This window comes from Amphiura filiformis, chromosome 16 (assembly GCF_039555335.1).
Source record: "Amphiura filiformis chromosome 16, Afil_fr2py, whole genome shotgun sequence".
NCBI lineage: Eukaryota > Metazoa > Echinodermata > Ophiuroidea > Amphilepidida > Amphiuridae > Amphiura > Amphiura filiformis.
Genome location: NC_092643.1, coordinates 39,347,589 through 39,360,524, shown reverse-complemented (window position 1 = coordinate 39,360,524; position 12,936 = coordinate 39,347,589). Strand labels below are relative to the sequence as shown.

Below are 12,936 nucleotides of genomic sequence, written 5' to 3'. Positions count from 1 at the left end.
CCACACCCCCGGCCCTTTTACTGGTACGCCGTCAGCTCCGAAAGACCCACCGCCTTCAAATTTCGGGGGAGCATAAAAATACACACACCCAAAACAATGATATGCCCGTTCTTGAACCACAACATCTCACAACATGCTCCTGTTACAATGATTTAATATTAAAGATAATACAATAATTTATGTAAGTAAAAATATATATATCAAACAAATATGTAACTATATCCTAAAATTATTGAGGATGAATATAAGCGAATTGCTTGCAGGAGCGTAGTAAATAAGGTGCTCTGTCAACAACAAAACGTCTGATGATCATGAAGAAAAACTGTATTATTCGTTTGTATATCGAATATGATGTTTACTAAATTATTAGAACTTAACCTCAAATTTAATCACAAGAGACAGCTGAGAGATTCAACATTGGTTTTAGGTCAACAACTACTTTTGTATAAATTATCTTAATTAAATTGGATCAACAAAACAACGGTAATAAAGTTACGCCCATGCTTTTCCAAACTGGGCTGGACAGGTGATCGGCCGATGATGGCTCTCGTTAACAACTGATTCGTGTTACTTAAATTGGAACAATTCGTAAGGATTTTAATCCTTCCGCCCATCAAAATATATTCCTGATTGGGTTTATAAATGGGCCAAATTTGGTTTTAGTTATAGAACAACGGGTCAAAATTATAGAATAATTGGACAGTATTTAAAGCAGATCCGGTACATATTGTTGGCCGTTTCCTCCCTTGGTATTTCGAGTTTAAAGTAATAATGGATTTTTAAATTAAAAGGGGACTTAAAAGTCCCACTCCCTTTAGAGAATAGGGACAGGGCAGGTCTGTTTTGAATGATATAATATATCTATTTATAATACCTGTCAGGAATTTGGAAGTTGATGTCCATTTTGCGCATTGTTGGGGTCCCGGATCGGGGTTAAGTATTAGAATTGGGTGTGGTGCATTATGTAAAAATTATTTTGCAACTTTGGTTTGCGTTGTTTTATAATCAAGTAATTGAAACGGAAATTTCACAGTTGTGTTGTGAAAGGTATACAGGTCTATATTACAGACATACGAATAACGAACATTGACACAAAACATGCCCCAATACCCATGATAAAAAATGTAGTGAAAGTGAAACAGACAAGAAACACAGCATTATCATTATCATTAGCAACGAAAACGGTACACAGACCATCCCGAGATGTTAATTATAATAGGGTCAGGGATTACTAACCCTATAACCCTAGTCTATCCCTAATAGTAAGGGGTGGTGCAATAACTATGTGTACCCCGGGGTGATGAATTCTCAATGGTCTGCCAAAAATCGCTTCCCCCCCCTGGCCGTGCCAAAAAACATTTGCCCCCCTTTTTTTTGATGTGCCAAAAAGTTTTGCCCCCCTTACACAGCTAGATTTTGAGGGCCTGAATTTAAAACCTTAAATGTCTTATCATATAATGCGATCGCAGCGAGTAGGATATTTTGCATATTTGAACGTGTTCCTAACGTTTTCCTACACCTTTTTAGGGCGTATATAGAAACGGTGCCCAAAATATCTGTGCTCAAAATCGCATGCCCCCCCTTTCGACCTGCCAAAAATCGCTTGACCACCCCCTCCCCCCTTTCGACCTGCCAACAATTATTGCACCACCCATAACCGTCTTGAATGAGACATCTACCATGAAAACAACCTACGAATACGATCGACACAGATTTGTGTTTTGTGAAATGGGCTATTCCAGAAAATAGATGCACACCCCTATAGAGGAGTTCGGATATCCGGACTTTTGTCCAGTCGTGACTGTTGGAAATCCAGACTTTTAAAGTGCCCAAAGGCAAAAAAATCCGGCAGAAAAATAGTTTAAAATCAGAAATCCTCAATATGAGAGCTCATTTTCAACATTTCCGTGATTTTTCCTTCATTTGATTGGATTTCCAAGCTTTTTCCAGTAACATTGGCAACTGGAAATCCAGTCGTTTTCAGAGAGCAAACCTGGAAATCCGGACATTTCTTTGATTGAAAATTTACTCCTCTATAGGGGGTGTGCACCTATTTTCTGGAATAGCCCAATGTATAATGAAATTAACGCGGCTGTTATTACGCCGAAGTAGATTGAGTTTGAGTGATTTTTTTTTTAATCGGAGCATTTTCAAAACATTTTTTCAACAACTTCCAGATTTTATTTTTCAGCACCAGACTATTATTGACTCACATCGTATAAAATCATTAATAAAGGAAATATCGAATACTCAAGTGACAAAAATCATGGACTCTATCCATTTTGGAAAAAAAATCCTTCAGTTTAAAACTTCAAGCCACTCAGCTGGCCTTCACCTTGCACCCGACATCAAGACTGGCTAGCCCTGACCATGGCCACACAGGAAAGAGCGCCTCCAATTATGACGATTGAAATCGCGAAATTCAAATAAAACGGAACAAATCAAATTCATCAGTATCCTGGCTGAATTATTCAATGTTTGTGTTTACACTGGAAACACGCCTTTGGGTATTTAATTTATTTGTTGTTAGCTGTTGTTCAAGGATAAATATGTGTGAAATAGTGTAAATTATTGTGTAACTAAGTTTGTCTTATTTCACCTTCATAACTCGAACTCGAGGCGAATCACATGCACGTTTTCATGGTTTTATTCAATAAAAACATGTTTGTATTTTTTAGCCAGTAAAAAGGCAAGAACATTTTTGTTGGTGATTTCATTTAAAGTTTTTTGGTTTGGTTGTATTTATTTATTTATTTATTTATTTATTTATTTATTTATTTATTTATTTATTGATTGATTGATTGATTGATTGATTGATTGATTGATTGATTGATTGATTGATTGATTGATTGATTGATTGGTTGATTGATTGATTGATTGATTGATTGATTGATTGTAGAGTTTAAGTTATTAATTTAGTGTTTAAAGACGAAAACGCATTCGTGGTCTGTTTTTATTGAAGGCGACCTTTTTTCTTCTTCACCTCCTAATTCAGCTCTAATTTCCCCAGTCTGGTCATGTGCAACTACACATCCAGGCAGCAAGTTTCATGTTATTCAAAATGTGGCGACGATATGTGGCGACGATATGTGGCGACGATATGTGGCGACGATATAGTGGCGACGATATGTGGCGACGTTATAGTTCTCAACAATGATCGGAAGTTTTCCTGGTCTGAACCAAGTCCATAGTGTCTACAGTTTGCCCAGACCCGGAGCTTGGAGGCCGAATTGTACAGCAACCAGGGGCGGATAAAGCATTTTGAAAGGGGGTCACTCATGAAAAGTTTTCTGGCACGCCATTTTTTTTAATAGTTGAGAGAGGACTGGGCCTCCATGCACCATTGGATCATCTCTGTTGGCGCACAGATCTGTGGTTGGCGGCAGATTTGGCGGCGTACCGGTGAAAACTAGTAAATTCGTCCCACACCCACTGACCCGCTCCCAGATTTACATTAGGGGGTCTACTAGTTAGGGTCCAGGGGTGGCCGGGAGGGGTGGCAAATCGAAAATTTCAAGGATTTTTTAAGGAAAGTGTAAAATCAACAATCTGGTCAGAGTATAGGGGCATTTACACCATCACAACAAGTTGGAATGCTATAGTTCATTGGTTAGTTCAAAATGGCACTTGCCCCTTTCGTCCAATTAGCTGTCCCGTATCATTTTCCCATGACCTGATGACCATTATGATGACGTTCGTTTAAATGACCCATGTTATGATATATTTGGTGATAGACGATTATACAGGGTGGGCCATTAAAAAGTTCACACTTTTTTGATGGCTTATTTCTCAAAAGTGCAAACACATATTGAAATAAATTGAACATATTTGTAAACCTCTATGTCTGGACTGTCATTGCTGAAAAGGGCATTAACATCCATGGTCTAATTACAAAATGGCGGCCATTTGAAGCAAGGGGGTCAAAAACCACTTTGCACACACATGTAAGTGAAACTTTTGTTTAATATTATAGATGTGTCGGCGACTAGGAAGTCAGGTATTCAGAAACTGGTTCGGCCATGCATTCAGGACAGAGCGCACCTTTCTGGTTCTTGAAATTCCCTCCTCGATGAAAATTTGTTCCTCCTTTGTAAACTGCCGCATTTTGAACAGCAAGAATCACCTCAAAGTACTTACACAGGTATCTCTAACATGAATGACAAGAACGCACGCAAGGCATTTTAAATTTGAAGTTCCTCCAAAACTAGTGTATTTGTTATGTAAATGAGCATGTCCAATCAGCCTTTTGTGTCAATTTCACAGGTGAATGATTTTCAAACAGTTAACAACTCATACACGCATGAGTCCGATGACCCCGGCAATGACACTCAAGTAAATGCATATAGAGTCATCAAACTTTTTTTAAACTTGCTTAAGCCTAAAAACTTAATATGCATGATCATTGTCTATAGTCTTACGTGTGTGCAAAGTGGTTTTTGACTTTTCTGCTTTAAATGGTCGCCATTTTGTAATTAGACCATGGATGTTAATGCCTTTTTCAGCAATGACAGTCCAGACATAGAGGTTTACAAATATGTTCAACTTATTTCAATATGTGTTTTCATTTCTGAGAAATAAGCCATCGAAAAAGTGTGAACTTTTTAATGGCCCACCCTGTACTACATGGATAAGGCTGTTTCAAAGAAATTTAATATGATACAACTACGGTATTGGAACTAAAAGTTGATCGAAAACCCATATTTTGTGTCACAATTGTCATAACTCAGACTAGTCAGATTTGACAAAATTGCTATAGAGAAAAGGAAACTCAAAAAGGATATGAGGGGCGGGCCGGAGGGTAGGGAAGGGGAGAGGAGGGGGAGGGTTGAGGATATGGGAGGGGAAAGGATTGGAGAGGGTAAAAGAAAAGAGGAGAGGAGAGAAAAACTGATTGGGAAAGGCGGAGAGAGGACAACATTTTTTTAATCCAGCATACTTGTTTATTGAGACAGAGAGACGAAAAACATTTTGTCTTTCTTTTCTTGAACAATTGGTCCCAGCTAGCTGTAAACAGCAAGTATAATAATGAGCAAAACAACAAGTTCCCAATAAATAAATACGCACCGTCGATATCGCGACTAGACTATGCCATAGTCGAATTTTATTAAAAATATGTTATTATTACTACATATTAGTCATGATGAACCCATTTCGTTGAACTCAAAATTATACTGATGTTTATTAAAATTAAAGTATTCAATAGTAAAATGGTCATAAAGAGTTTAGTGACGATTAGTGACAATAAAAGTAATTGAATGCAACATTATCTTGCATAATTATAACGGCTCACTTTAATACTGAACAATTCTGATTTTGGAATCTACCAGTTTATTGATAGCGAACCCCGAAATTTAAGCTAACAAACAGAGGGAGTAGGGTGACTGATCAGATGTGAAAATCTACCAATTGTGCACACATTAATTAAATCAGAGTTTTAAGCTTAAATACAATATCCAGAGTATGCACAAATTTATGGGCAAGTAGACTACGGGGTAGTCTAATATCGCGACGCACATACATTTGTTTGAAAATTTGTATATACTCGTACACGTGAATGCTCTAATACCCCAACATTTTCTCAACGATATTCAAACAAAATACAAAAGAATGCCTTGAATATGCGAAAATCAAACTAAACAAGCTAAAGAGAAGGTATATTTACGTAAAACAAATATAGACAGGGTCAATTGGCGAAATGTTACAAAAATATACACAAAAAATATACCCAAAGCTAAACCTGTAACAGATGTAACGACTTTTCGGTGAACCATACGCAAGCAACCATAACCGAATATCATTGTGCACAATTTGAACTTTGGACGCGGAATTCGGGAGAAACAATTGAAATTTTAGCATTTCTATAAGCTATATTTTTTATCCACTGGCAAAATGACCATAGAAAACTGTACAATTCTCAACCAAATATAACTGTAAAACGTGTAAATTCGTCAATTTTCTCCGATCATTAAAAGCACTTTCAACTTTAGTCATCATGGCTAAATTCACTATGACATGTAAATGAGTGTACCTCTTATATTCATTATGCAGTAGACTTTCGCTGTTGAAAAGTCTTTTATTTAAAGGTGCTCATTTGACTTTCGCTTGTTTTGTTTGCTAATTTTTGTTTTATTTGTTAACTTTCGAATTTCCTGTAAATGTCAATCTACTTACAGCATTCCATATCCAATAATTCACTATTTGACGTTTTGACCCATGTCTTTTATCATGTTTATGCAATGATCCGTTTCGATATGATCATTTCTGGCAACTTTTGGGTACAGAATTCGCGGAAGCGGCTGGGTGTTCTGAAGTCAAAAGATATTATCAACTGAAACTCAGTGTACAAAAGACGTGAAATGTGTGCCCGCGCAAATATCGTTAAGACGTTAAGGGATGGGGTATGAACGTTTGGACAGTATTTATTGTGGGACATAAGAGCAGACATCAGACATATCGAATTGCATTCTGAATACGAAGAATGTCCTTCTGATATCAAATAATTTTGATTTTTTGAAATTCGCAATGTAATACACATTTTATGGTAAATGATTAAAGATTGATATTTTTGATATTTACCAGTACACGAAGTAAACTTTACAAATCTGATGATTTATACTTAAAGTGTATGTCGGTGGGATGAAAAGCCGACGATCAATTGAAAATTTTGACCTTTCGTATTGAAGATATGGATTTTTTCCCAAAACACCAAACAAAATTAGGTCTTTTTGGGAAAAAAATCCATATCTTCAATGTAAAAGGTCAACATTTTCAATTGATCGTCGGCTTTTCCTCCCAGCTACATACACTTTAAGAATATATCATTAGATTGATAAAATTTACTTCGAGGACTGTTATATATCAAAAATGTGAAAAAATATCAAATCTTAATTTAATTTGTCATAAAATTTGTATTATATCGTGAATTTCAAAAAATGAAAATTATTTGATATCAGAAAAAATTCTTCGTATTTAGAATGCAATTCGATATGTCTGATGTGCTCTCATGTCCCACAAAAAAAATACTGTCGAAACGCTCAAAACGCTCATTCCAGATCCCTTAACACAATTTTTATTTCTGTGATAAGATCACAAGAACAGCTAAGAACATAGCCTCATTTTACTTCATGTGTACCAGTATTAAAACATGATGTATGGCGAATGATTTCATAAACCGTGACTTCCGAAGTTTAAATACGATGAACACTTCTATTTTTCATCACATTTTATGGGCTTTTAAACCTGTTCTGGATAGTACCAATGTCAGGGTGACTGATGGGACCTGAATGATTGAGCTGGGAAAGTGGGAAGGGCTCTAGCATGTCTAGTGACTGAGATGAGTGCTGTATGAATAACAGCCTTACCATGCTTACTGCTCTATGTCAAGACGGTACTGATCCTACGCTAGCGCCACCATATAAAATACGATACAATTCGAGTGCAAAACTTGACTGCTTACGCATTCTGTGTTAAGCCGGCAGCCAGAACGGACGCTGTGCGTCCCTACTCACATTGCTGATACAAAAGTACTTATTATAGCAATTAAGCGCCAAATTTAAGTTTTGCAGCTCTTTACTTCAGATTGTTGACAGAATTCGTCGAAACATTGTATCAAGATGAACGGAACAGCAGAAATACCTACCAAGGTACCAGCTCTTACAAACTATAACGAGAGAATTTTACTTGCATTTATTTCGCTAGTAATAGCTCTCTTTGGATTCCTTGGAAATTCTCTTGTAATTCTTGCCGTCGGATTGTCCAGGAAACTACGGACTGCTACTAATGTATATGTTTTGAACCTTTCCGTTGCCGATTTATTAGTTTGTTTATTTCTTCCATGGCATATGGTAGCGTTATTGAATGTGGACGGATGGCCATTACCAGATTGGATCTGTGCTGTTACCGCAGCTGTATCCATCATCTTCGTTGGATCTAGCATCTTAACACTAGCTTGCATTGCTTTGAATCGTTTATATCTCATCACTCAACCTAAAGACAAATATCGAAGCTTCTACACGTTAAGAAATCTCTTGGCTACTACGGCATTTACTTGGATCTTACCTACTCTGACCGTATGTCTTCCATTGGCATTTGGTATTGGCAGTTTAGGGTACGACGCGCAATACACAAGGTGCGGACCGCAGCATCTTACTGAAAGTGATAATCTTCATGATATGATCATAGCGTCTGTCTTGTATCCTATCCCATTAGTGATAATCATCTACTGTTACTGCAAGATCTTTCTTCACATCCGTCGCCATACAAAGACAATGTCGGCTAAAATATCGACGGCAAATTCTGAGATTTCCGGAGGCTCGTCGTCCTTCCCAAAATCTTCCAACAAGCCTGGACCACCTTCTAACAATACTTCTGAGCCAAATTTGATGGCCAATCGCACTACAGCTCCACCTAAACCAGTCTCATCAATACAAAAAGGATTGAGTAAAAGGCAGGTTGAGATCACCAAGAATTTGTTTTATGTGGTGTGTGCATTTATACTTTGCTTGACTCCATATAGCGTAGGACTTATGGTACCTGGCAGTGATCACTTTGTACCTTACGCCGGGGCCATCCTGCTGTTAAACTCGTGTATAAATCCAGTGATATACCAGGTGAAGCATCCTTATTTCAGGAGTACATTCAGTGCCATCCTTCATTGTAAATTCCATGACATCCAGGAGCCTGTTCCTCTTCTTCGTGCTGCGCTTTCTACGCGAAGCTCGTCTCCTGTTCCATGCAAGTAAACCAACTCAACATCAACAACGGACATTAAGGTCTAACTATGTTATATGCGCCTCAAATAAGCGTATTATGTCAAATAGCCTGTTACTGAAACGTCAGTCGAACTGAATTCAGCAATAGTAGCACTGGGGCATCATGATGTAAAGTGACTTATAGTTCCCAATTTGATTTGGAGCTTATTATAGAATATAGACCCAGTTACAACTTACAATGGGACTCTTGATAAACATCCATTGATTGCTTCTATGAGTTGGGGCGTCTTCGCTGATGGTGTAATGTGTAATGCAAGTGTCAACTAAACTAGACATCACGTGAACATACTATTAACTTTTGAACCCCAAAAGCTTTTGCTTTGTAACAGTTGAACAGTGAACAGAGCTGGTGTTTGTCAGCTCGTATTAAGTGCAATTTGTTCTATTTATCACGAGGCATTCAATACGCCAGAATTAAGAAAATGTCAAGAGCGCTGGATCCCACTGCTGAAGATGAAAGGAGAATGATGAAGCATGCTGTAATATTTGCCGCTTATCATTTCTTGGATAGTGTTGTGTGTGAACCAAAAGTGAGAACTTTCATCGAACAAGACATTTGGGGATAGACCACTGGCGGTAGGTTGACTATGTTGGTGACAAATCATGGAGATATGAAGAGATCTGGGACTCAGGTTCTTCTAGAAGATCAAAACACTCTGCAAGCAGTTCTTATCAGAAGATGTGATATGGACAAAGTGAATATTGAAATTGATATCGTGTAAACGCTTTAGGTATAATTGGTAAATTTCAGGACACTTTTCTTGTAATGTATTAATATTTTGCAGACTTTATACGTATGTTGCGCACGTAGTTGATGTGAATAGTAAAGATGAACAATGAATTGATAAATGATGCAATGCAGAATTTCGAAATGTATATGCATGACTCTTGAGAGTAATATTATTACCGAAATAATGGTCTTTCTTCTAAATAATGCCTTAATATTAAATTATCGCTACTATTTGAACACTTGTTTTTTAACATTCTTAATATTCAACTGCACCAGAGAACAAGTATGATGATGATGATGATGATAATTAAGTTGAGGAGTTCGATAGTTGTGCGGGACAGTTGTGCTGACGCATACCATTTTTCAACCAATGAGTGTGTGCGCCACGGTGAGCGTTTGTGGGCGTGTAAGGGCACGTACTTTGGTGTTTATGCGATATGGTTATGATAAATAGACAATAATAGTAACTGCATTGAGAGGGTATTAATGACAAAGAATAATTACTCAAGTCGTTTTCTTTATGTTCTTGACTACGCAGGTCTAGTGAAAAATTTCATTTTAATTATAGGTTAATAAATACGTATCACTTGTTGAGAGTGAAATTGTACAAAATAATGTACGCGTACTGAGATTTTGATGCGTCTAATGCACGAGCCCCACAGGGGGAGTTCATTAGACGTATCAACATCTCAGTACAAGTGCATTATTTTGTACAATTTCTCGAGCAACAAGTGACACGCATTTATTAACCTATTTCATACACGAAAAAAATCTATGCTTTTTGCTATCTTTATGATAAAATTGTCAAATATATATGCATCAACCCGCAAGAATAATGAACTCGACCAAAAGCACTGCGCGTATCTATGTATGAAATGAACAATAATCACAATATATGAAAGGAATGAAAATTATATGATAAAGGTAAATAATGCAAATAAGTAATATCGTGTAATGGTTCTTGGAATCCAAATACAGGCTTTATAACGTCGGTAAAATCATATTATAAAATGTAATTTTCTGCAAGATCTAGAAACAGGTCGGAAGTATACTGCAAGTTCACTGCGGATCTGTGCTCCGGTAAATACTAAATAGTAGAGTCATGATATTATATGGCAGTTTTGTTAATGTTATGTATGCCTATATTAGTTTTCTATATAGGTAAAGAATTGGGAATTTCCTTCCGTATGACACCGAAAACGTCCAGGGTAGCGACAAAATAATATGAACCATTATTCTTAATGAGGTCATTTGCCTTGGCTAAAGTAAGCCAGAATTAAGGCTTGCCAGAATTACAGGTCTGCTTTGCATGTGTCTTGTCCGATATGTGTCCGCAAAGTGTCTTTCATTTAGACAGTCATGTGTTCAACAATATTTAAATCGTCTTGTATCAAGACAGACTTTTACTGTCTTGAAACAAGAATGCGTAATAGTAAATAATAACAATTTACATGTGAGGCAATATAATCATTAATTTGTATGGCGTCAGTATCATTGTGCTAAATGGCGCTCAGATGCAAATGAGAACAAATAAGTTTTTAGTTTTTTTCTTTAAAATGTGTACAATGATGACGTGCCATTTTTAGTAAAGCCCGCATTTTTGACACCATGGGTTGATTTGACGTCTCCTGGACCTGGTGCGATAAGAGTGACATCACTTGATGGAAGATATGTCTAATTGAGATTGTGTCTTAGATTTTTGTCTTTAGCATATGGGCAGGACACATAATTCCATTTTTTTACCCTTGTTGAAGCCATTTAAGTCGATTCTTGCTCCCTCCACTACATACAGTGTCAGTACAATTCAATTTTGACAGGTCGGAGGGAGGGCTGTCAACTTTTAAATTTTACGTCGTACAAAAGGGCGTAAGAAAACATTCAAAAACATGGTTTTAAGTGAGGTCCCATACAATTTGGCATGAGCAAGGATGACAACAATTCACACACAAAGTGAAGCTTGATCAAGCTTCTCTATGTCACTTTCGGTTTTTATATAGCCTATATCACACCAATACTTCATATTAAAAAATAAGTAAAAAACTGATTTTTGATCAATTTTAAATAAATTTTCGATTTAGCGAATGAGGATGGACGATGAAATCGATTATCACGGAGTGCTCCTTTAATTAACGATCGAGTTCAAAGCAATGTATACTTACTTTTATGTGCGTATATTGTATTTTAAAATGTGTAATGAGTCTATGTATATTTTGTCCAATTGTAAATGTTAAGTTGAATGGCGTGTTTATGTTGCCAATAATATTAAGGTGGATATTCAATGTATCAAACAAACGCTTGTATTGTCTTTTCTTTCGTTTCTATAACATTATAAGAGTATTTTGAGTTCTTAGCAGCGAAACATTAAGCCACAAGCAAGCATACATAGTGCATTAAAAATACAACAACACCCACCGTACAATGAGAAATTCGATATTTTGACTCCGACCCCACCCCACCTCACCAATATTATTGTTGAGGCCTTTACATGTACTTTTAGTATAACGACTTTAAAATCTGTAAAAATAATGGTAACGAGGTACCCAGCTTTAAGAACATGTTGCTGCGTTCTAACAATCAAGTGATTCAATTCAGCAGTTGGTTCTTATATACATTTGGTCTTACATGTAACATAAGCAAATAGACAATGTGATGACGTCACAGTTGGAGGAACTACGGGGTAATCCCCCATTGCATCCCAAACTAGGTCCCCCTCACAGTTCCCCAGGTCAAAACAAACTACAATGTATTGAAATATTCACAATTTTTGGGGGAGTGCAAAATATTAACGTTTTCTCCCAGATTTCCTCCCCACAGGCGCGGCCAGAGTCCCGCTTAAAAATATTTTGGTGCCGACTGCCAACATATAAAATTCGTGTTTTAAATTTAGTTGCCCCAAATGAAGTATTGTACATAATTTTCCGGGATTACAGCACCACTGTCGACCAAACAGACAAATAAGTGGAAATTTAATTGTCGTTGATAATTATGATTGTCGTATTGGCGCAAAAGTTACATTTACTTCAAAATCCTGATTTGGCCGATTATTAACGAAGAATTGGTTCCCCTATGGTCCCTTTAGAGTGAATTGAAACAATAGAACAATATCTCTTCAATAATATTTCATCATGATTTTATCGACCGTGTCGACATCGACCAAATGATGGAAAACCTGGGAATTTAACTTAACATTACATTTATAAAGTTCACAGTTGTTATTGCACGTTTGAACACCTTCAACGGTTTCAATTCGCATACCTGGAGGCAAAATTCTGTACTTTTTTGTTATTCAGGTGTTCTTTACATTAAATCTGCGAACTCTAGTGACCGATAAATATTCACAGGCCCTTACACTCTTAAAAAAATGGCAACTTGTTTTGAGAATAATATTTTTTTATAGACTTGAATACGTTGGAAGTATAATACGCAGTTGCGAAC

General features: G+C 36.8%; 1 protein-coding gene across 1 annotated transcript; it reads left to right on the top strand.

Moving 5' to 3' along the window:
* Nucleotides 1–7,441: 7,441 nt before the first annotated feature.
* LOC140135966 (probable G-protein coupled receptor No18) lies at nt 7,442–11,807 on the top strand. The gene has a single exon (XM_072157663.1). The coding sequence runs from the start codon at nt 7,614–7,616 to the stop codon at nt 8,739–8,741; it is 1,128 nt and encodes a 375-aa protein (XP_072013764.1). The 5' UTR covers nt 7,442–7,613; the 3' UTR covers nt 8,742–11,807.
* The last annotated feature ends 1,129 nt before the right edge of the window (nt 11,808–12,936 follow it).